At 39.1% G+C, this 20057-nt stretch overlaps 2 protein-coding genes across 5 annotated transcripts; one reads left to right on the plus strand and one right to left on the minus strand.

The window, feature by feature from the left end:
- On the plus strand, positions 1-8532 carry cers3b (ceramide synthase 3b). Its single transcript, XM_063004511.1, has 10 exons — positions 1-164; positions 319-436; positions 1034-1152; positions 2117-2174; positions 2458-2508; positions 3213-3305; positions 5833-5961; positions 7966-8072; positions 8153-8306; positions 8419-8532. The coding sequence occupies exons 1-10, from the start codon at positions 1-3 to the stop codon at positions 8530-8532; spliced, it is 1107 nt and encodes a 368-aa protein (XP_062860581.1).
- A 1547-nt stretch (positions 8533-10079) lies between these two features.
- caps2 (calcyphosine 2) lies at positions 10080-19170 on the minus strand. 4 transcript variants are annotated; one of them, XM_063005250.1, is made up of 13 exons: positions 18978-19170; positions 18727-18794; positions 18539-18622; positions 17526-17600; positions 17335-17430; positions 17173-17251; positions 16958-17073; positions 16776-16852; positions 15971-16122; positions 15593-15712; positions 15384-15477; positions 14590-14757; positions 10080-10468 (listed from the first exon to the last, which is right to left on the minus strand). In XM_063005250.1, exons 1-12 carry the CDS (start codon positions 19068-19070, stop codon positions 14606-14608), a joined length of 1206 nt encoding a protein of 401 aa, XP_062861320.1. In that variant the 5' UTR covers positions 19071-19170; the 3' UTR covers positions 10080-10468; positions 14590-14605. The 4 variants fall into 4 exon arrangements, with proteins under 4 accessions (XP_062861320.1, XP_062861321.1, XP_062861319.1 ...); XM_063005251.1 differs by lacking the exon at positions 10080-10468 and adding an exon at positions 12781-13146; XM_063005249.1 differs by lacking the exon at positions 10080-10468 and adding an exon at positions 12781-13169.
- Positions 19171-20057: the final 887 nt, after the last annotated feature.

Here is a 20057-nt window from a genome sequence, read left to right on the forward strand (position 1 = left end):
ATGCTTAGTGAGTGGTTTTGGTGGGATCGTCTGTGGTTGCCTGTTAATGTTACATGGGCAGATCTGCAAGATCAAGAGGGGCGAGTCTACGCTCATGTATCTCACCTGTACATGACCTTACCAGTAGCAGTAGTGCTACTGGGTCTCAGAGTTCTACATAATAAGTAAACACATATGCACTCACACACACACCCACATGTTTACATACTGTAAGCATATTGTTTAGTATTATATCTGTCCAAATAAAGATACTTCTCTATTTTTGAAAGAATATAGTAGAATGTGTATTATCGGTGAGTCAAGTTATGTTCTTCATAGGCTGATTGTTCCACCTATTGCTGCAGCCCTGGGAGTCAAAGACAAAGTCCAGCCGAGAGCATCACATAATCCTGTACTGGAACAGTACTATTGCACATGCTTGAAACAGCTCTCACAAGTAAACACACACACACAACACACACACACACACACACACACACACACACTTACACACACACACTACACTTTTCCTGATAATCATGGTGAATTTGGATTCCCAAGAGTGTAGGTCATCACACAGCTATTGTTATTGTACAAAGACATTCCAGTTGGACCCTTGAGCACAGTCCTTAACCTTCCATGTGGGGTTAAAAGGCCTGGCAAGCAATTTACCAATTAAACCTGTAAGTGTTCAGTAGGGTGGAGGTCAGGGATGTTTCAGGCCACTGAGTTTCCTCCACACAGATTGTTTTTTATGGCCCTTACTTTGTGCACAGAGGCATGTACGGCCATGCTAAAACAGAGAAGTTCATTTCCAACTTTTGCCACAAAGCTGGAATGATCATTTATTTTATATAATTGATTGAATACACGTTTGCAATTTGTGTGATTAAAAGAAACTTGTATTTTTTTTTAAATATATGCATATTTTGCAGTGTCACTCTATAACTCAAGATAACTCACTATCTCTCTCTCTCTCTCTCTCTCTCTCTCTCTCTCTCTCTCTCTCTCTCTCTGTGTGTGTGTGTGTGTGTGTGTGTTTGTGTGTGTGTAGGTTGAACTTAGAGGTCTCTGCAAGAAAGTGGGCTGGCCAGAGCGGCAGGTTGAAAACTGGTTTCGCAGAAGAAGAAACCAGGATAGACCAGGAATTCTGAAAAAGTTTAGTGAAGCCAGGTACATAGAAAATTCTTCCAAGCTCTGGCTTTACCAAAAATGATAATTAATAAATAAAATATTACTATAACAATATTCATATTTAACAAATATTATTTGCAGTGCCTTTAAACAATTTTTATTTGTCTCTAGTAATGTGAATTATGTAAAAGAAATGACAATTATTTATTTATTCATTCATTATCTGTTTTACCACCGCTTTGTCCTGGTCAGGGTTGTGATGGGTCTGATTCTTTAAGCAAAACAGGTTGCCAGTCCATCACAGAGCAGACACACATACACAATCACTTAGGGCAATTTTTAGTAGCTCTAATTTGCCTTTGGATTTAAAGAAAATCCACATGGACACAGGGAGAACATGCAAATTCCACACAGAAAGGACCCTGGTCACCCAGTCGGGGAATCTAACACTGGCCCATTTTGCTGTGAGGCGAAAGCACTACACATTGTGCCACCATGTGGCCCTTTTTAACAATCACCCAACATTTGAAAAAATAATGAGTTCCATAAAGTGCCTGCCTTTGCAGCTGTAGCAGTCTCCACTTTTTTTTGGAAAGGCTTTTCATGAGATTTTTGCTCAATGTCTGGGATTCTGTGTGTGAGGTCAGTCACTAATGTTGGAACAAGAAGACCCGGCTCGCAATTAGTGTTTAAATTCAGCCCAGTTTTTATTTGGCTTTGTTAGGCCCAAAAGTGTTTATGAAGTCTCTCCACACCAAACACATCAAAACCCTTTTTATGAATTTGATTTACGCAAAGGGGCATTGTCATGCTAGAACAGAGAGTGCCTTTGAAAGTGATTTTGAGGTCAGAACATCCTTCACACAAACCCATCAAACCATGTCTTTATGGACCTTGCTTGGTTTGCTGGAACAAAACTGGAAGCTTATCATTTATTTGTAATTGTTTATACTTGTATGGTCCACATCCTTTGACTATATATTTGTGTTTTAATTCTCTGCAGCTGGAGATTTGTGTTTTACCTCTGTGCTTTCCTGGGAGGTCTGCTGGCTCTTTATGATGTGAGTGTTATTTAAAAAAAAGAACTGAACCAACAGAAATAAAGAGATTAAAACCTGTCATAGCCAAAAAAAATTGTGAAATGATGTGAAACGACCTTGAACCATCATGTGTAAGTGAACATGTGTGCATGTGCAAGCATGTGTGTCATATGCCTTAGGGATAATACATGATATGTTCCCATTAGCAAACATTACCAACCCCTTTTTCCCATGCACATTAACACACACACACACACACAATTAATTTTGAATAAACCTTTCTGCATTTTGTTGTGTGCTACAGAAACCCTGGTTTTATGATTTACGTGAAGTGTGGGCAGGATTCCCAAAACAGGTAAATATCAATAGATTTGATTTTATTACCCAGAATTTAAAAGATATGTTTCAGAAATATATCTTATAAATATAAATCAACTAGTTTGTAGCTCTGTTAATTAAAATAAAATAAAAAATATGGCTAGATCATTTATGGAGTTTGAATATACTGTACAATTGCAAGAAAAAGTTTGTTAAATAATAAATAAATAAATAAATAAATAAGTTCTGTCTTATCTATCCACTGATTATTTTGTCAAAACAGCTGTGAAACATCCAGGTAATCTTTTTCTAAAAAACAGCAAATTGTTTTGCATTATTTAATGTTTTTGGATTTATTTATTTCTTTATTTTTCATTAGTAACAACTGCTACTGTTGTTTTTTCCTTCTTCATTACTGCAGATTAGGCTTTTGTTGTGCTACCCATAGGAAGAAAAGCAGTACTGCTTTTCATTTAATCATGGACAATTTTCAATAAAAATTGTAAATAATATCATAAATAATATAGTTAAGGTACAACTGTAAATTTGTATAATAAATTAAGATCAGATTGCATTGTATTTAATTAATGCAAAAATCCTGTTATGTTTAAAGGATTTGCAAACCTTTTCTTATAACTTTACATAAAGGGCTGTATATATAGGATTGCATGTATTTTGTTTATAATATTTCTCAATTAAAAAAGTCTAATGAATTTGTTGTATGTGTGTGTGTGCTTACAGACCCTGCTGGACTCACAGTATTGGTATTACATAATTGAAATGAGTTTTTACAGCTCCCTCTTGTTCAGTGTGGCGGTGGATGTTAAACGCAAGGTGAGAGTTCTTTATTGCTCTTTTTCACTATCATCGAGCATGCTCAGTTAGGTTTGAGCAAGTTCACACAATAAATCTCAGTTCTGAAAGCTGAAAAGTATATTCACTGCTGTAAACTGAACACATGAATAATTTACATTATAACAAACATTCAGCATAGATTATTGTCTAGTTAAAAAGTTGTCAAGATTTTTATTAGTATGAGTGTAATTTTTTAGTATAATAATTCCATTATAATGATTTAAAAATTGTTCAGCCCCTAACTTGTTTAACATTCATTAGAATTCAACCTTGCCTTTTTTGTCTTGTGGATTTGACTTTGAATAAATATCATTCTACACAAAATATCACCTATGACAAAGTGAAAACATGTTTTTGAAAATTAATTAAAATTAAACATTGACATTTCTTATTCACAAAGCATTCATACCCTTTATTCAATGTTGTGGATATGTGCAATTTAGCAACAAGTACAACTTCAGTTCTGCTTGAAAATGTCTCTATATGATTGGCACACTTTGTGCAGTTTATCTTATTCTTCAGGGCAGATCCTCTTAAGCTTAGATTGGATAGCAAGGATCTGTGAACTGTCTTCAGATCTCTCTACAAATGTAGGTCTGGGCAGTGGCTGGGCCACACAAGGACAATAAGAGACTTGTTCCACTGCCTGTAGAGCAGTTGTAGCCTAGGGGTTAAGGTACTGGACTAGTAACCGAAAGGTCGCTGGTTTAAGCCCCACCGCTGCCAGGTTGAGCAAGGCACTTAACCCTCAATTGCTTAGACAATATATACTCTCACTGTTATGCAAGTCGCTTTGGATGAAATCTTCTGCTAAATACCAAAAAAATAAATGCTCAAAAGCCCCTCCAGTTATGTTTTGTCCACATACTTTAAGTAATTGTTGTATTTTAGGGTAAATTGTCAACCTAGTCTGAGTCTTAGAACTGTCAATCTAGTCTTATCAGACCATAATTGTAAGGGTTGTGTGTGGTGAACAATAATAGTTGATTTTCTTGCTTATACTTATATTATTATTATCACACACGGTTTGGACTTATTGTGCAGGAAAGAAAAGCTTTGTTAGAGTTTGGTAGTGCTTGTGTTACTTTAGAATCGCCCTAAACCGGATTAGAATTTAAGGCGGAAGAATATGCGGGAATATGAAGGAAGTAAAGATTGTAACGACGATATGTCTGCGCACACACGGCGTTACTAAAGAACACGTGTAGCGTCTACACTACTTAAAACAATTTACCAAACTCTTACATCCAAAATAAATGATCAGCATGTGAAAAACCCTGACGAGAAATCCTGAGGCGTGCTTGAAACGTGAACAGCCCCCGAATCACCTCAGCAACACTGTTCACGTTTAAAACTACTTTCTAGATTCTCTTATCTTCGCCTTTCTTTTCTTTCTATTATTTTCTCTTTTCTTTGTACGACTGTTTCTTTTTACAGCTCTATTCTAAATATATCTAAATAAATATAAATATATCGCTCAGAATACCCGATAGCATACCGGCTCAGTCAATGACTATCAAAGACTTAGCACCACGCTGTCGGGAACGCTCATTAATATAGCAGCGAGTACAGGTGCTGCGAATATTTATTGATGAGCGCGGTGGCTTGTGGGAAACGTAGTTTTTCCATACTACTTTCTGTTTCCCACGGTAGCGACAGAAGCCGCATTTCTTCTCATGTTATTAGAGTCCTTTACATCCCATCATATGCGTTTTATGCAACGGTGGCTTATGTTTTGGGCAGGTTCTTCCTTACCTCCCTGACCAAGGCCCCTCTTGCTGAGATGCCCAGTTTGTCCAGACTGTGCAAGATCTGGAGCTTAGAGGTTGTTTTGCACAAAAGTAGTCCCCAATCCTGATCTTTGTGATTAGCAACAAGCTGGGGCTTCTTTGTTACGCTGCAGCCTCTAAGTCTATGGTGATATAAAGCTCACTTGGCTGTGGACAGTCTCACCCATGTTCCAACTGCCTCAATTTTATGGCAGACCATTTTTCTGATTCTTGGATTACATTTTGCCACCTAAACAAATGTATTATCAGCATAAAGTAATTTGGCAAGAGACCAGAGTATCATGTACTCTTTATTGGGCGCAATCAAGCCAGCCGTAGTTATAAGTTTACACATAAATCACCAGATAATCATAATTACATGAATAACATGAAATTAAAAAGCCATATTTACAAAAAAAAATTACAATAAACTTGTAAAAGAACTCGAAGGTTTATTTATTTATGTATTCATTTATTTATTTTTGGATGTGTATAAGTTCCAATTATTTAGTCTCAGAAATAGATCAGTTATAGAAAACAGTAAAGTTCTAAGACCTTTACAAGAGTATTGTGGCAATCTGGCTTACCTGACGCACTCCACTGTTGTAACTTTTGACTTCAGCTGCATATAATTTTGATCTGATTGTGTGGCTAAGGATCAGGAACTGTATTAACTAAACACCCAGCCATGTTATCTTGCCAATTAGAGATCAAAGTCTCTTTCTGTTTGTCTGTAGGATTTCAAAGAGCAACTGGTACATCACTGGGCGACCCTGACCCTGCTCTCATTTTCCTGGTGTGCAAACTACATCCGCATCGGTACTCTAGTCATGCTGGTGCATGACACTGCTGATGTTTTACTAGAGGTATGAGAAGGAACTACAGGTTCATACCATGTACAATACTGGCACAGCTTTTACCAAGCTCTCACAAGCTAAGCAGTTGTAGTTCAAAGATCCAGTTCAGGTAGATGGGTATTACTAATGGTGTATTGCAAACATCATGTGAACTGAGTGACCTTCACACCAGCTAAATAACGTTAGGTTGTGAAAGTAGGCTAAACCTGTTCTTAAGTGTAAGATTGTTGTGATAAGAAGCTTGTTCCTTTTTCAAACAACATAAATCATATTTTAGCCAAATATACTGTATATTGGGGCCAGTGATAGCTCAGTGGTTAAGGTACTGGACTAGTAAACAGAAGGTTCCCGGTTCAAGCCCCGCTACCACCAAGTTGCCACTGTTGGGTCCCTGAGCAAGGCCCTTAACCCTCAATTGCTCATTGTGTAAGTCGCTTTGGATAAAAGTGTCTGCTAAATGCTGAAAATGTAAAATGTAAATATTGCTATGCATAAATACATTTTATTATGAAATTAACACAAAGGCTTTGAAATTGACTCTGACTACTCAATGCCTTTAAACAAAAGTACTCATGTTGAGATCAGCTCGGTTTTTGATTTAAAAAGCTTAAAAAAAGTTTAAGGCACCCAGGTGGCGTAGCTGGATATTCGGCTAGCACACCGGCGCCGAGGTTCTGAACTCCTTGATTCAAAACCGGTCGGCTGGGTGCCATCTAGCGAGCATAACTGGCAGTGCCTGCAGCAGACACTAATTGGCTACCATGTCTGCTAGGGCGGGATAACCGGACTATGTGGGTGGGGTGTTCTAACGCTGTGCAAGGACCCTGATTAGCAGATGTGCCTGTGCAGAGTGCATGGGTGAAAACAAAAGGGTCCGCTAAGGACTGCGCATGGGTCGGAGGAGGCGTGAGCAGGAAATATACCTTCCTCGAATGCAATCAGGGATTCCCAGCAGCGGAAGACAAATTGACTATGATAAAACGGGAGAAAAATGGGAGAAAACGCATAAATAAATAGAAAAAAAGCTAAGTTTTTACCTACTTGGTCAAATTTTAGATTTGTTTTGGGTTTTTTTGCGGTAAAAATAAGTTAAAGTAAAAAATTTACATTATAATGCCCAAAACTTTTTCTTTGCACATTTGAACGGGACAAATATCATAATTCCTTTCATATTTTAGTTTTTTTTTTTCCAATATCGTAAATTGGAAAATGCATTTACACTACACACTAAAATTATCAGAACAATGACGTATTTATAATTCAACCTTTTACATTTTTATTTAAAAAAGAAAAACTAAAATTAAAAACATAAAATATAAATGTTTGCATTAAATGTAGAAACATCAATATTGGCATCAAACACAAACGGTCACTTGCAAAAAAACACTATGATTACACAATGATGACATTTAGTTGTTTTAGTTACACTTTTTGTTAGAAGTGTATAAAATCAATTATATTAATACATTATATGCTTAAGATATTGTAGCATCAATACAGGGAAAGCTGTTTTCTGTCCCAGCATGAGTGTCTATGTACACAAAACTAGGTTCTTATAGACATGGTTTGGCAAGTTTGGATTGAAAGAACTCCAGTGTCCCGCACTGAGCCTTGTACCCAACTCCAACAGAACATCTTTGGGATTGACTTCTGATCCAGTATTAGTGACCTTATAAATGCTCTTTTGACTGGATATCAGAAAAGTGGCCTGTCCAAAAAAAGGAGGCTGTTACAGTTACAAAGGGTGGCAAACTCCATAGAGATGTCTAACAAACATGGCCAGGTGTCTGCATTCCTTTGACCATATTGTTTATGATGATAGTTATGCAGTTTTGTAAGATTATAAAGGAAAGTAGAAAGAAGTCAATAATATGTATGATATAGGCAATGAAATGCATAATGCTGCTTGAATCATATTATTGTTGATTAAAGTGGGGAAACTAATGTGGGCATGCTTATTCAAAGTTTTGACTAATCTGACTAATCTTTCTCTCTCTCGCTTTTGTTTATCAGTCTGGGAAGGTGTTTAATTATGCGGGTTGGAAGCACACCTGTAACACTCTCTTTGTACTCTTTACCATAGTCTTCATGATAACCAGGCTAGTGATTTTCCCATTCTGGTAAGTAGCAATCAAAACCAAGCAAACTGAATGAAAAGGTTGATTGCTTGATTGCTCTATTAAAGCTGGATGAATTTCAGGTTGATCCACTGTACGTGGGTTTATCCTCTGGAAAGATTTCAGCCATTTTTGGGATATTATTTTTTTAACATCATGCTGGTGGTCCTGCTGCTACTGCACATATTCTGGGCCTCTCTAATCATGCGCATGGTTATAAAGCTCATCTTTGGAGAAGTGAGTATCTCTTAACATACAACTGTACACTAATAAATAACCCAACTGTAATATTGACAAGTACAGTGTATCCCAATATGAATTTGACTGTTTCACTTACATCTTTCTGCAGATGAAAGGTGATGAAAGAAGTGATGAAGAAGAGGAGGAAAGTGAAGATGAAGTACAAAACCACAACCATAAACACTATGATGGTTCTTCCAATGGACTGTCAAATGGTCACTGATGACAAACCAGACATCTGACCAAAGGCATATGAACTCTTTGAAGTCAGGCGACTTGATGTCCATATTGGGCACAAAACTGGTTGATTAAGTGACTTAATATTTTTAGAATTGTATAGTATTGTACTTTCAGGTATGGATTTTTTAAGTAAAAAATGCATAGCTCTCTGTAAAAATGATCAAGATTATCTGTTTTCATACAACTCCAAATCAGAAAAGTTGGGACAGTTGCAAAACACAAATGAAAAATGCATTGTTTTACATTTACTCTGGCTTTTATTTCATTGCAGACAGTATAAACACTAGGCCAAATTTCATGTTTCATCTGGTCAGTTTCATTTTATTTGTAAATATACACCCATTCCTGCATTTGAGGCCAGCAACACATTCCAGAAAAAATAGACTGGTAAAGCATTCACCACTTTGTAATGTTGCCATTCCTTGTCACAACACATAAAAGTTGTGACAAGGAATGGCAACATTTGACACTGAAGATACCAGGCAATGAAGTGTTTAAGGTGTTATTTTTTACCATTCTTACTGCAAACATGTCTTAATGTGTACAACAGTACAGCGTTGACGTCACATTTGACATTTAAAAATTGTCCACACATTCTGAATTCGGAACAGTCTAGTACTTGTACCCTCTTCTCCCACAGCCATGTCTTTGTAATGTGTGCAGAATGTGGTTTTGCATTGTCTTGTTGAAAAATGCATAGACCCTGAAAAAGACCCTGAAAAAATGCGACATCCCTGAAAAAGATGTTGCCTTGAAAGCAGCATATGTTGCTGTAAAATCTCAATACACAATACATGTTTCCACTGTGTAATGGTCCATATTGGATGCCTTCAAGCCCAAAGAACTCAACGCCACTTCTTGACCAGACAAAACATGAAATATCTTGGGTGCATACTGTCTGCAATTAAACAAAATTCGACATCTTGTTTGGCATTTTCCATATTGTCCGAACTTTTTCAGATTTCTTGTTGTATGTAATCAGTTTGCAAAATGTGATAATCTACAATGTGATAAACCATTTTACTGTGCAGCATTTATAATAAATAAGAATTTTATAGAATTTGATACTTGTTTCAACCTTTGTCTGAGGAGTTATGCCAATTCTTCCCATGTCATTGTGAATTTTCTTAGTAATGTGGCTTTCTCCTACATTTATGGTGAACTGGCAAATCAAAATTGCTTCTATGTGTATCTGTTGTTCCTGCTGTTTTCAGGTCATCCGGCAACTTTTTTTTTTTTCTTATTCACTGCTGGCATTCCTTAGTTATCACTAGTCTCTGAGCATGTGAAATCTTGGATGCTGTATCGGTTTAGGGATAAATTGTGGTTCCACAGATTTTCCACTTGCAGATCATTACGCCAACTGCACTCTTCTCAACCAATGACAATGTCCTTTATAAAATGTCTTTGTATTTGATTAGCAGCAATAATATTGTTACGTTTCCGTCTAGGGGTCGGGCCGCAACATAACAAGAAAAAAAAAAAAAAGAAAACCACGAACAGATGAAACTGAGTCAGAACGAGTGCAGTGATGTTTGTTTTTATACGTTTATAAAGATAAGTGCTGTACAGAGGGCGTGGTGCAATATTTACAATGGGCAAAAAGTGGACATAAGAAACTAGGGAATCACACAACTTCTATTTACAATTATCAAACACTTTCTATTTACAATTATCACAACCAATTACACAGCACACAACACTAACTACAATGACCACACAGAAATGACAACAAAAGGGAATAGAGCACACCAAGGACACCAAAATCACAGCCAGCATAAAGAAAAATGTCCCTCCTCCTGCACTCAGGTGCACTGCTCTGATTGGTGGTCTGTGCTCCGCCTCCAAGAAATAGCAGCAATCCATTTGCTATCCCTCCCGGGACACCCCTGCTCAGTCTGCGATCGATTTGCCGAAACCTGCTAGACAAAAAGTGGGAGGGGAACACCGACTAACATTTTGTTTACGCTACCTGTCAGTTAGGCGTAACACCCCCACCCATAAAAATGCCATTTTTTTTGTTACAATATGGGATAACACAAACAAAACACAACTATGACAGTGCATCAGCCACTACGTTTTCCGGTCCCTTCTTGTGACTAATCTCGAGGTCGTACCCCTGCAAAATTAACGACCACCGCATAAGGCGTTGACTGGCATTGGCCATTCTGTTGAGGAACAAAAGTGAGTTATGATCTGTATACACACAAATAGGGTTACTGCTGCTACCTAATTAAACCTCAAAGTGTTGGAGAGCAAGCAGTAAAGCCAGGGCTTCTTCTTCAATTGAACTATAGGCTAACTGATGTTTCAAATTTTTTTTAGAAAAATAGCAAACTGGATGGTCAACCTTCAAGTCATCTTCTTGGATTAAAACAGCACTGTCTCACACGTATCAACCTCTAATTTGAACGGACGATCAAAAACTGGGGCAGCTAATACCGGGGATTTGCTGAGTAGAGTTTTAATGGCCACGAAAGCACTCTGGGTATTTGAAGACCACTCAAACAGAACGTTTGCACGTAACAAAGAAGTGAGAGGACTTACAATCACTGAAAAATTTTTACAGAAGCAACGATAGTATCCCGCCATACAAAGGAATCTACGCAGTTCCTGCTTAGTTGTAGGTTTGGGGTAGGTTTGGATAGCGCATATCTTGGCATTTCACACCACCTTCCCGAGATACGGTACCACAGCTTTTCCAAATTCACATTTATCCAGGATTAGTACTAGATTGGCATCTTTCAAGCAAGCAAACACAGACTGTAACACACACAGGTGCGGATCCCAAGGTGTATAGATCACCACATCATCTAAGTAAGCCGTACAATTTGGTACACCCGACAACACAGCATTCATTAAGTGCTGGAACGTAGCTGGAGCGTTCTGTAATCTAAATGCCATTACGGAGTACTGTAGAAACGAATCTGGTGTGACAAAAGCTGAGATTTCCGAAGCTCAGGAGTTAAAGGCACTTGCCAATAGCCTTTTAGCAAGTCTAATTTGGTCACAAATTTGGCAAAGCCAACTCTGTCAACACAGTCTTTCATCCAGGGCAACGGCTAGGAATCAGACTTGGTCACCGCATTTACTTTCCTAAAATCTATGCAAAAACAAAAAGTACCATCTGACCTAGGTACCAACAAACACAGGGAAAATTAGGGACTAAAACTGGGGGTAGCAAGACCATGCTGGGCAAGGTAGTCAGTTTCTTGCTTCAGAATGATACGTTTGGTAGGGTTCACTTGGTATGGATGCTGTTTATGTCGTGGTACAAAACTGATGTACAAGCTAATGTATCTGAAAACAGGTTGGGAAAGGAATTGATCAAGCTTTTTAGATCCTGCCGATGATTTAGGCTTAACTGGGCCAGTTTTGAATTCAAGTCTTTCAGAACTATTGAATTTTGTAAATGAATGCCCAGCAAACTATAATGTCCTAAACACAAATCATCAGATGTGTGAATACTCATGAATCGTAATTACTGAAACTGCAGCAACTGCTGCTGACTCTGAAGACTGCGACGGCCGAACATGAAAAAATTGTAACAAATTTACGTGACAAACACGAGTTTTCTTCTACCGGTCAGGTGTCGAAATAACATAATTAAGTTCACTTAACTTTTCCTTAACCTTGTAAGGCCCTATGAAGTGTGCTTGAAGTGCTGAACCAGGCACTGGCAGTAATGCTAAAAGAGAGTCACCTACTTGAAACAAACGTTTAACAGCAACACGATCAAAATGTACTTTAATTTTCTTTTGAGTTAATGACAACGTATTTGCGGCCATCTGCTGAGCAATTGTCATTCTTTTCCTTAGAGAATTTATGTACTCTAATACGGACTTTTGCTGACAATTCGAACTCTGACACAACCAGTGTTCTTGCAGTGCTTTCAATGGACCTCTGACCATATGTCCAAACACTAACTATGAAGGGCTAAAACCAATCGACTCCTGAACAGCATCGTGAACTGCGAACAGTAAAAACGGCACTCCATCATCCCAGTCTTTACCCATTTCTACACAAAACGTCCATAACATATTCTTGAACGTTTGGTGGAAACGTTCTAATGCACCCTGTGACTCGGGGTGATATGCAGTAGAAACTTGGTGAGTTATGGCAAGTTTAGTCATTACTTGGGAGAACAGCCGAGACATGAAGTTCAACCCTTGGTCTGACTGAACAATTTTCGGTAGCCCGAACAAAGTACTAAATTTTATTAATGCTTTTACAATTACATGCGCACGTAACGTACAAAGGGAAAACGAGTAGCGGCACACATAAGCGTCAGCAGATAGCTTTTCCCAGAGCACGTTTTTGGCAACGGCTTCACACAATCAACCAAAATACGTTCAAACGGTTCGCTGTTAATCTGAATTGGGTGAAGTGGTGCAGGTTTGATGACTTGGTTAGGTTTTCCTACCAGTTGGCAAATATGACAGGAACGGCAATAATTAGCGACATCTGATTTTATGGAAGGCCAAAAGAAATACCGAACAGTCCGGTGATACGTCTTTCGGACCCCTAAATGTCCCGAACAAGGATGGTCGTGAGCTAAGGCGAGGACTTGTGATCGGAATGGCTGAGGCACCACCACCTGGTGAACATCAAAATGGTCATCTGAAACAAAAGAAGCAGGAGACCAATGTCTCATTAGGACGTCATCTTTCAAATAATAACCATGTACACATTCAATAGCCATTTTAAAACAAAGTTTCAAGTCTCATCAGCCTTCTTATCCGAAAAGAACATTTTAACTCCCAGATATCTTGAGCATTCTTCACAGCGCTAGCAGACAATGGATCATCCTTAACAAATATCGTATCTGACAAAGTCACCATATCTAGACATTTTCTCTTCATGGCACGAGTAACCACACATGAAGGGAAAAGGTCAGACTCAGTTTCAAAACAAAAACTTTGGGAAGTTTTTAGAATTCTGAAGTCTTAACTAACTTGGATATCAGCGGAAAAAATACAAACAAACGAAACACTATTATTTGCTGAGATCCTATATAAACTGTTAACGAGAAAAACAGTTTAAGATAAACTAAATTTCACTTAAAAAAAAAACCACAAAATCCCCCCCGCCCTTTTCTGCCCGTCAATCATCCTCTTTCTAATGCTGGTCCCTGCTCCTGATTGGGGAGGACGAGGCTGCTCCACGCCCCCTCCGACACGTGCACAGCAATCAAACATCTTATCACACTTGACGAGTGCAGTGCGGTACAGCGCTGTGTACGGAGAGCCACACCCTCTACCGCACTCCTTTCCCATCTCCGTGCAAGTGCCACCAACCAGCCCGCAGAGGTCGTAATCGCACTAGTCTGAGAGAGAGTCCACATGCGGCTTAATCCCGCCCCTAACTGAACAACAGGCCAATCGTTGTCAGCTCTGGTGAACAGCGTGTGTTTTTACCGCTGCACCACCTGTGCGGCCTCAAAACACAAAATATTATAGCGAGCTTTTAAATTATTTTTCGGGAAAACGAAGTAACGGGTGAATTAGTTATGGATGAGCCCCCAAACTGTTACGTCCCCGTCTAGGGGTCGGGACGCAACATAAAAAAAAGAAAAAAAAAGAAAACCACGAACAGATGAAACAGAGGGCGTGGTGCAATATTTACAATGGGCAAAAGGTGGACATAAGAAACTAGGGAATCACACAACTTCTATTTACAATTATCAAACACGTTCTATTTACAATTATCACAACCAATTTCACAGCACACAACACTAACTACAATGACCACACAGAAATGACAACAAAAGGGAATAGAGCACACCAAGGACACCAAAATCACAGCCAGCACTAACTAAGGAGCGCACGTCCGTCAAAGGCAGTGGCTCCCCGACAAATGGCAGTCCACTGCATGTTAAAGAAAATGTCCCTCCTCCTGCACGCAGGTGCACTGTATGTGCGCAATATGTAGAACTAGAGTGTCTCATTTACAAATAAGCATTTGATATGGTGACTAAATACAGACATACTTGTAAACACACACATCAACAAACTATTTTACTCAAATTCTGTATACACACTTATTGTTAGTAAAGGTCAGATATTCCAGGTGCTTCTTAGGATGTTGATGTACACCAGGTCATTTGGAATTTCAATGCTCAGTCCTTCATAGTAGTCTTCAAACTCAGCAAAGGACACGAATTTATTGACATTTCCTGTGTTTCGAAGACAAGTGAGGAAGTCCACCCCTGCAAACAGCAAACGAGAAGCTAAATTTAAAAATGACTCAAAGATGATCCTTCTGCTGAATGTTAAATTAGGTTGTGGGCTACTGTGTAATAATGAAAGCTACACTTAAATATTATATACAATAGTGCAACATTTGAAATTGTGTCAAAAATTAATTACATTTCATTTAAAGTGGTAGCCTAGTGCGTAGAGCTTTGGGCTATCATTAAAAGGTTAAGAGTTCGAATCCCAGCTCTGCCATGCTGCCACTGTTGGGCCCTTGAGCAAGGCCCCTAACCCTCTCGACTCCAGGGGCGCCGTACAATGGCTGATCCTGCGCTCTGACCCCAGCTTCCAAACAAGCTGGGATATGCGAACAAAGAAATTTGTTGTACTGTACACCTGTATATGTATAAATGACAAATTAAGGCATTCCATTCAATCTATTTATCATGGTTGACCAACAAAGTTAGACCAACAAATGTACCATCCAGCCTTATCAATGCCAATGACATATTCATTAACATATTCAGATTCAGTGGTAACCTACAATAAAAACTGTGAAATACAGACAGACCAGTCTGGCACCTGCACTCTCTTACGCTATGATATAACACGTGCAGAATGTGGCTTGGCATCGACTCACCGAGGTCCATTTGCAGTTGTTTGCCGCAGTAGAATTTCTCAATGTCAGTCAGGGAGATGGAGCCTGTTTTATTCGGGTCAAGTTTAACATAAACCTGGGAACAGAACACCAGATCATCTCACAAAACCAGATTAAATCTCAATTTCTAAATTCTTAAAAACTAAGAAGCTTGTGCTCTTAGAAATCCAGTTCTGATTTTGTTTTACTACCTTTATGAAAGCAGCTTTTCTGGTCTCGCTCATTTCCCCTGTGACAGCACGTATCATTTCATTGTAGTCAACCTGCATTTGTCCCTGCAGACCCACGATTCTCCACACTGTCTCAAAGTCCTGAAATATATTCAACGGTATCCTTCTGAATTTGTACAACCTTCAGTGCATTAAAACACACTGGAAAGAACTGAATTAAATGGTAAGCCTATTTTCGAAACATGCATTTTGAAATCTAGGTTGATTACTAAAGTTTGAGCTGTTCTGTTTTTTGTTAAATTTCTTAAGCATTTAACATAGTCATGTCTTAAAAAGCTTGTCTGTGCAGTAGCATATCAGACATGACATCCAAGTAGTTGATGGGATTTGAAGTTGTACCTGCAGACTGAGACTGAGCTCCTCCATCAGACATTCTCTGAGCTTCTCTTTGCTCATAAGGCCACTCTGCTTTGCATCTAATTTCTTCAGCCTCCTTCCCAAGCCAGTCATGGTCTGGACAGCATGGCCCTTCAAACTTTCATGTACAGCACCTGCAACACAATGAGCAAAAATAAAAAATAATGTCAAGTCAGTAGCTCATAAATATCTCACACCCTGACCGAGGAAAGACGCAGACTATCACACATCTCCTCCCACAAGCGTTTTACCTGCCAGAGACTGACTCACACAGAGTATGGCATATGAAGAGTCATGCAGTACTATGTGTGATCTCTCTTGCTGCAGTAATGAGGAACCGCTTCGACCTTCCTTCCCCTTATTATATACAGCTACTCATCAATAGCCCAGATGAGATTCAAACTCAGATCTCAGTGGTGGAGGCATAGCGAATTACACCACTTGCTGAGTGCCCCCCTACCCCCAAAAAGCAGGTCTACCATTAATTAAAAGCTGCTAAGACAGAGGTAACATGAACCACATTTACAGCATCATGAGCATAAAAGCTGCCAAGCAAAAAAGATAAAAGCCCCTGTTGTTGCTTTTTCTTTGGCCATGTAATCTGTAACATAATTCAGTCAAGATTAAGGGTACAGATTTAAGAAGGATTATCACATGCATCTCTCTTGCATTGCAGTGTATAACTAGCCCTATTTACATGGTTACAGAGTAGTCAGTAGTTAGACGGCCATACCACAAATTCTGCTGACACTTTACATAATTATATGTATGTAACGTTAATATTAACCTTGAATTGCTAATAGGATCCTTTTGTCACTAATTTCCTCTTCAGAAAGCCAGTGAACACTTTCTCCAAACTGGTCTCTGAAAGAAAGCAATATTTGACAGTTTAAGGGTGTGTAGTGTGTGAGTTTAGCCCAAATTATTATGAATTTTTAGTTGTGCTGCTGTGTGCATGTTTGTGCATACAGTAGCATTCTCTTGGCCTCCTCATCCACATGAGTAACTCTCAGTGTCAGATAAGGTTGATGTCTCAGGCTCTCCGGGACGCATGATCCTTCTGTACTGAACCGCAGACTTGCACCCTGCATAATGTATGTAAAATACATAACTACTTAAAGAGAAATGAGAACAAAGGAGCATATAAAGATAATGTAATAATTGTGATTATAAGATTATGGGACCTGTGAGAAGTCAGCTAGGCAGTATGGTCTTCCTCTGGTCCTACAGACCCCACGCTCAATAAAAGGCAGTGCACTGCACCTGAAACACAGATACACAGCTTACTTAATAGTTTACTGTGCAAAGAGAAATTTAAGATTCCAGAGCTTGCTTTCAGTGCTGACCTGTTCTTCCCAAAGCTGCGATACTCATAGACTGTTAGTGTTTGATCACACATGAAGTAGAAGCCAATAAGCTCCCGGCAAGCCTCACGTCCACATCTGGTAATACACATGCACACACACAAATGAATACTGATCATAATGTTCGTTCAATTTCATATAAATTAAGAAAACGTAGTGGTGTCCATGCCTACCTTGATAAAATCCTGGCATGAAAACAGAGTTTGTGGAATAGAAGGTTCTCTGTTAAAGATTTCTGAGTTTTCACCCTGTGAATACACACATTTGACTGTTTACGTCATTTGGCAGATGCTGTTAATTTTTTTTAAAAAGGAATCATTTTTAAGGAGATTAATGATTTTTAATAATTTTTTTCATTTACACTATTTGGGCAAAGGTATCTGGACACCCTTCCTAATTATTTTATTTTTTATTTTTTTTAATTATCTATTTTCTTCCCACTTTTTCCCCCCAATTTTTATCCCTATTCTAGTCATGTCCAATTACCCTGATTGTGTCCTCTATACTGAATCGACCCTTTTTGCCGCTGACTGAGGACGCCACTCAACTGACTTGCGCCCCCTCCGGCACGCAATCAGTACGGCCTGCATTTTTCACCTGGATGAGCCGAGTTCATACACCGAGAGACACTGCGCACGGAGGGTCACACCCCCCTCAATGTTATTCCTCAGCCCTGTGCAGGCGCCGTCAGTCAACCAGCAGGGGCTGCAGTCGCACCAGTTATGAGGACCTATGCTCCGACTCTACCCCTAACCCTGAACAACAGCCAAACGTTGTTCATACTGCCGCCCAACCCAGTCGGAAAGGCAGAGCTGAGTTTCGATACGATGTATCTAGAAACCCAACTCTGGTGCGCTAGCGTACTTTACCGCTGCGCCACCTGAGCGGTATATATATATATATATATAATAAATCATATGCCAGACATTTGGCTGGTACAGCAATGAATTACATTAGCCCACTACTAATGGGATTCAGCGTTTGAATCCCCAGCGGTGCTATCAACCAGTTAGATGTCTACATACAGACATGACTGGCTATGAGGTCTATGAGGCATCCTGTCCAGAGTGTGTTACTGCATATATGCCTTATTAGCTCAGCATCAGGAGCCTGCAAGCCAGGTCTTCTCCTCCAACATCACTGCCTGACCTCTTAAATGCTGTTTACACCATAAACATTAACTTACATGGTGTGATGGAGAGTCCTTTTGTGGCGAGCTGAGGCAGTCAATGCATTTGCTGAGTTCTGCTCTGGGTCACTGATGACAGCTCTGCAGGACCAGAACACAAACCACAGGAGAATTTGATAAAAAACAGTTTTCTTGGGTCTCTAATATAGTTTATATATTATAAATAAAAAAGAAGAGTAGCAAACCTGGAGAGCTGGTCTACCATCATCTGATCAATTACAGTCTGTGTTTTTCTCTCAACATTCAGCCCCTCCTAAAAACATAACTGTTAATTGTCACCAAAAAAAGCACTCCACAATCCACTGCAGTTGTGTATTCTTTAAAACGTGGTGGCATACACTATGTTGGCAAAATTTGTATCTATAATAAATTAAATGTTAATCTATTACAGTACATTTTATCAACAATGTGACAGTGCTGTGCAGTAAGTACTTACTGCCTCTAATTTCCTGTTTCGGGTGTGCATCGTGTCTGTTTGAGTGTGATTACTTTGAACAGGACTGCTTGGGCTTATCTGTGATGGCTTCATGTTGGGTTTGTGATTGCTTATTGACTGCTCCCTGTAGCTGCTCAGTGGAGATTCCAGAAATCCTGTCAATGAAGTGTTTATTTCTTGCGTTTTCTTAATCCCTCCATCACATGTCTGGGGGAAAAATCAGACCACTGTGACACTAATCAATCAATTTTATCAAAATTACCTGCCTAATAAGCTGCCAAAATAGCTCTGACCTGCCTGAACATGGATGGTGCAAGACATCTGAAGGAGCCCTGTGGTATCTGGTACCAGGACATTATTATTAGGTTCTTTCTGCATCCTGCTGTCATCTCTTGTGCGAGTAATGCACAGTCTAACTTGTCTAGCTCTGATGCCTGCATGTCCATCGGTGCTTTTGACAATGGACAGGAGTCAGCATGGGTAATCTAACTGGCCTACAATTTTGTATCCCTATACACAGAAGTGCTTGATGCACTGTATGTTGTAACCTTGCTGATCAGCTGACGCATATTATTATTATTATTATTATTATTATTATTACCTGAGGTATAACTGTGAAGGGTTCAGTACCCCAGCTCATGGCTGACAGCAGCTCTGATCGTTTTCCAGCCACTGCTATAACAGCAGCATCCTGGCAGATTGAAAGATTAGTTATCATGACATTACTGATATTCTATTTCTCAGTATTAAAAGTCTTTTGTAAAAGTTTGGACACCTTTCGTCAAATTCCATGTTTTGTTGATTGTTAATTTTCATCAACATTTTCATCCTGGTCAGGTTGTGGCAGAGACACAGAGAAACAATCCACCCCAGGGGTAAGGCCAATCCCTTAAGACATAGCAGGCCTGGATCTCAGCAGTAGTGGACTAGTGTTAGTTTTGTTGATGAAGTAAAAACAAGTTAACACATTGTCTTGGGTAGGGGAATCGCAACCTTTGCAACTGGCAATAATATGCCTTTTTTTTCCGGCTGCTTTAGTATACAAACCAGTTCTATAATTTATATTTCCTTATTTATATT

The sequence above is a fragment of the Trichomycterus rosablanca genome, chromosome 11, assembly GCF_030014385.1.
Source record: "Trichomycterus rosablanca isolate fTriRos1 chromosome 11, fTriRos1.hap1, whole genome shotgun sequence".
Lineage (NCBI taxonomy): Eukaryota > Metazoa > Chordata > Actinopteri > Siluriformes > Trichomycteridae > Trichomycterus > Trichomycterus rosablanca.

Coding starts and splice junctions, on each gene's coding strand:
- cers3b (XM_063004511.1), top strand. CDS start 1: ATGCTTAGTGAGTGGTTTTGGTGGGATCGTCTGTGGTTGCCTGTTAAT. Junction 437..1,033: donor GCTTGAAACAGCTCTCACAA/GTAAACACACAC, acceptor GTGTGTGTGTAG/GTTGAACTTAGAGGTCTCTG. Junction 2,509..3,212: donor GGGCAGGATTCCCAAAACAG/GTAAATATCAAT, acceptor GTGTGCTTACAG/ACCCTGCTGGACTCACAGTA.
- caps2 (XM_063005248.1), bottom strand. CDS start 19,070: ATGAAGCCATCACAGATAAGCCCAAGCAGTCCTGTTCAAAGTAATCAC. Junction 17,431..17,525: donor CATGCCAGGATTTTATCAAG/GTAGGCATGGAC, acceptor GTGTATTACCAG/ATGTGGACGTGAGGCTTGCC. Junction 15,713..15,970: donor AGCTCAGTCTCAGTCTGCAG/GTACAACTTCAA, acceptor AATATATTTCAG/GACTTTGAGACAGTGTGGAG.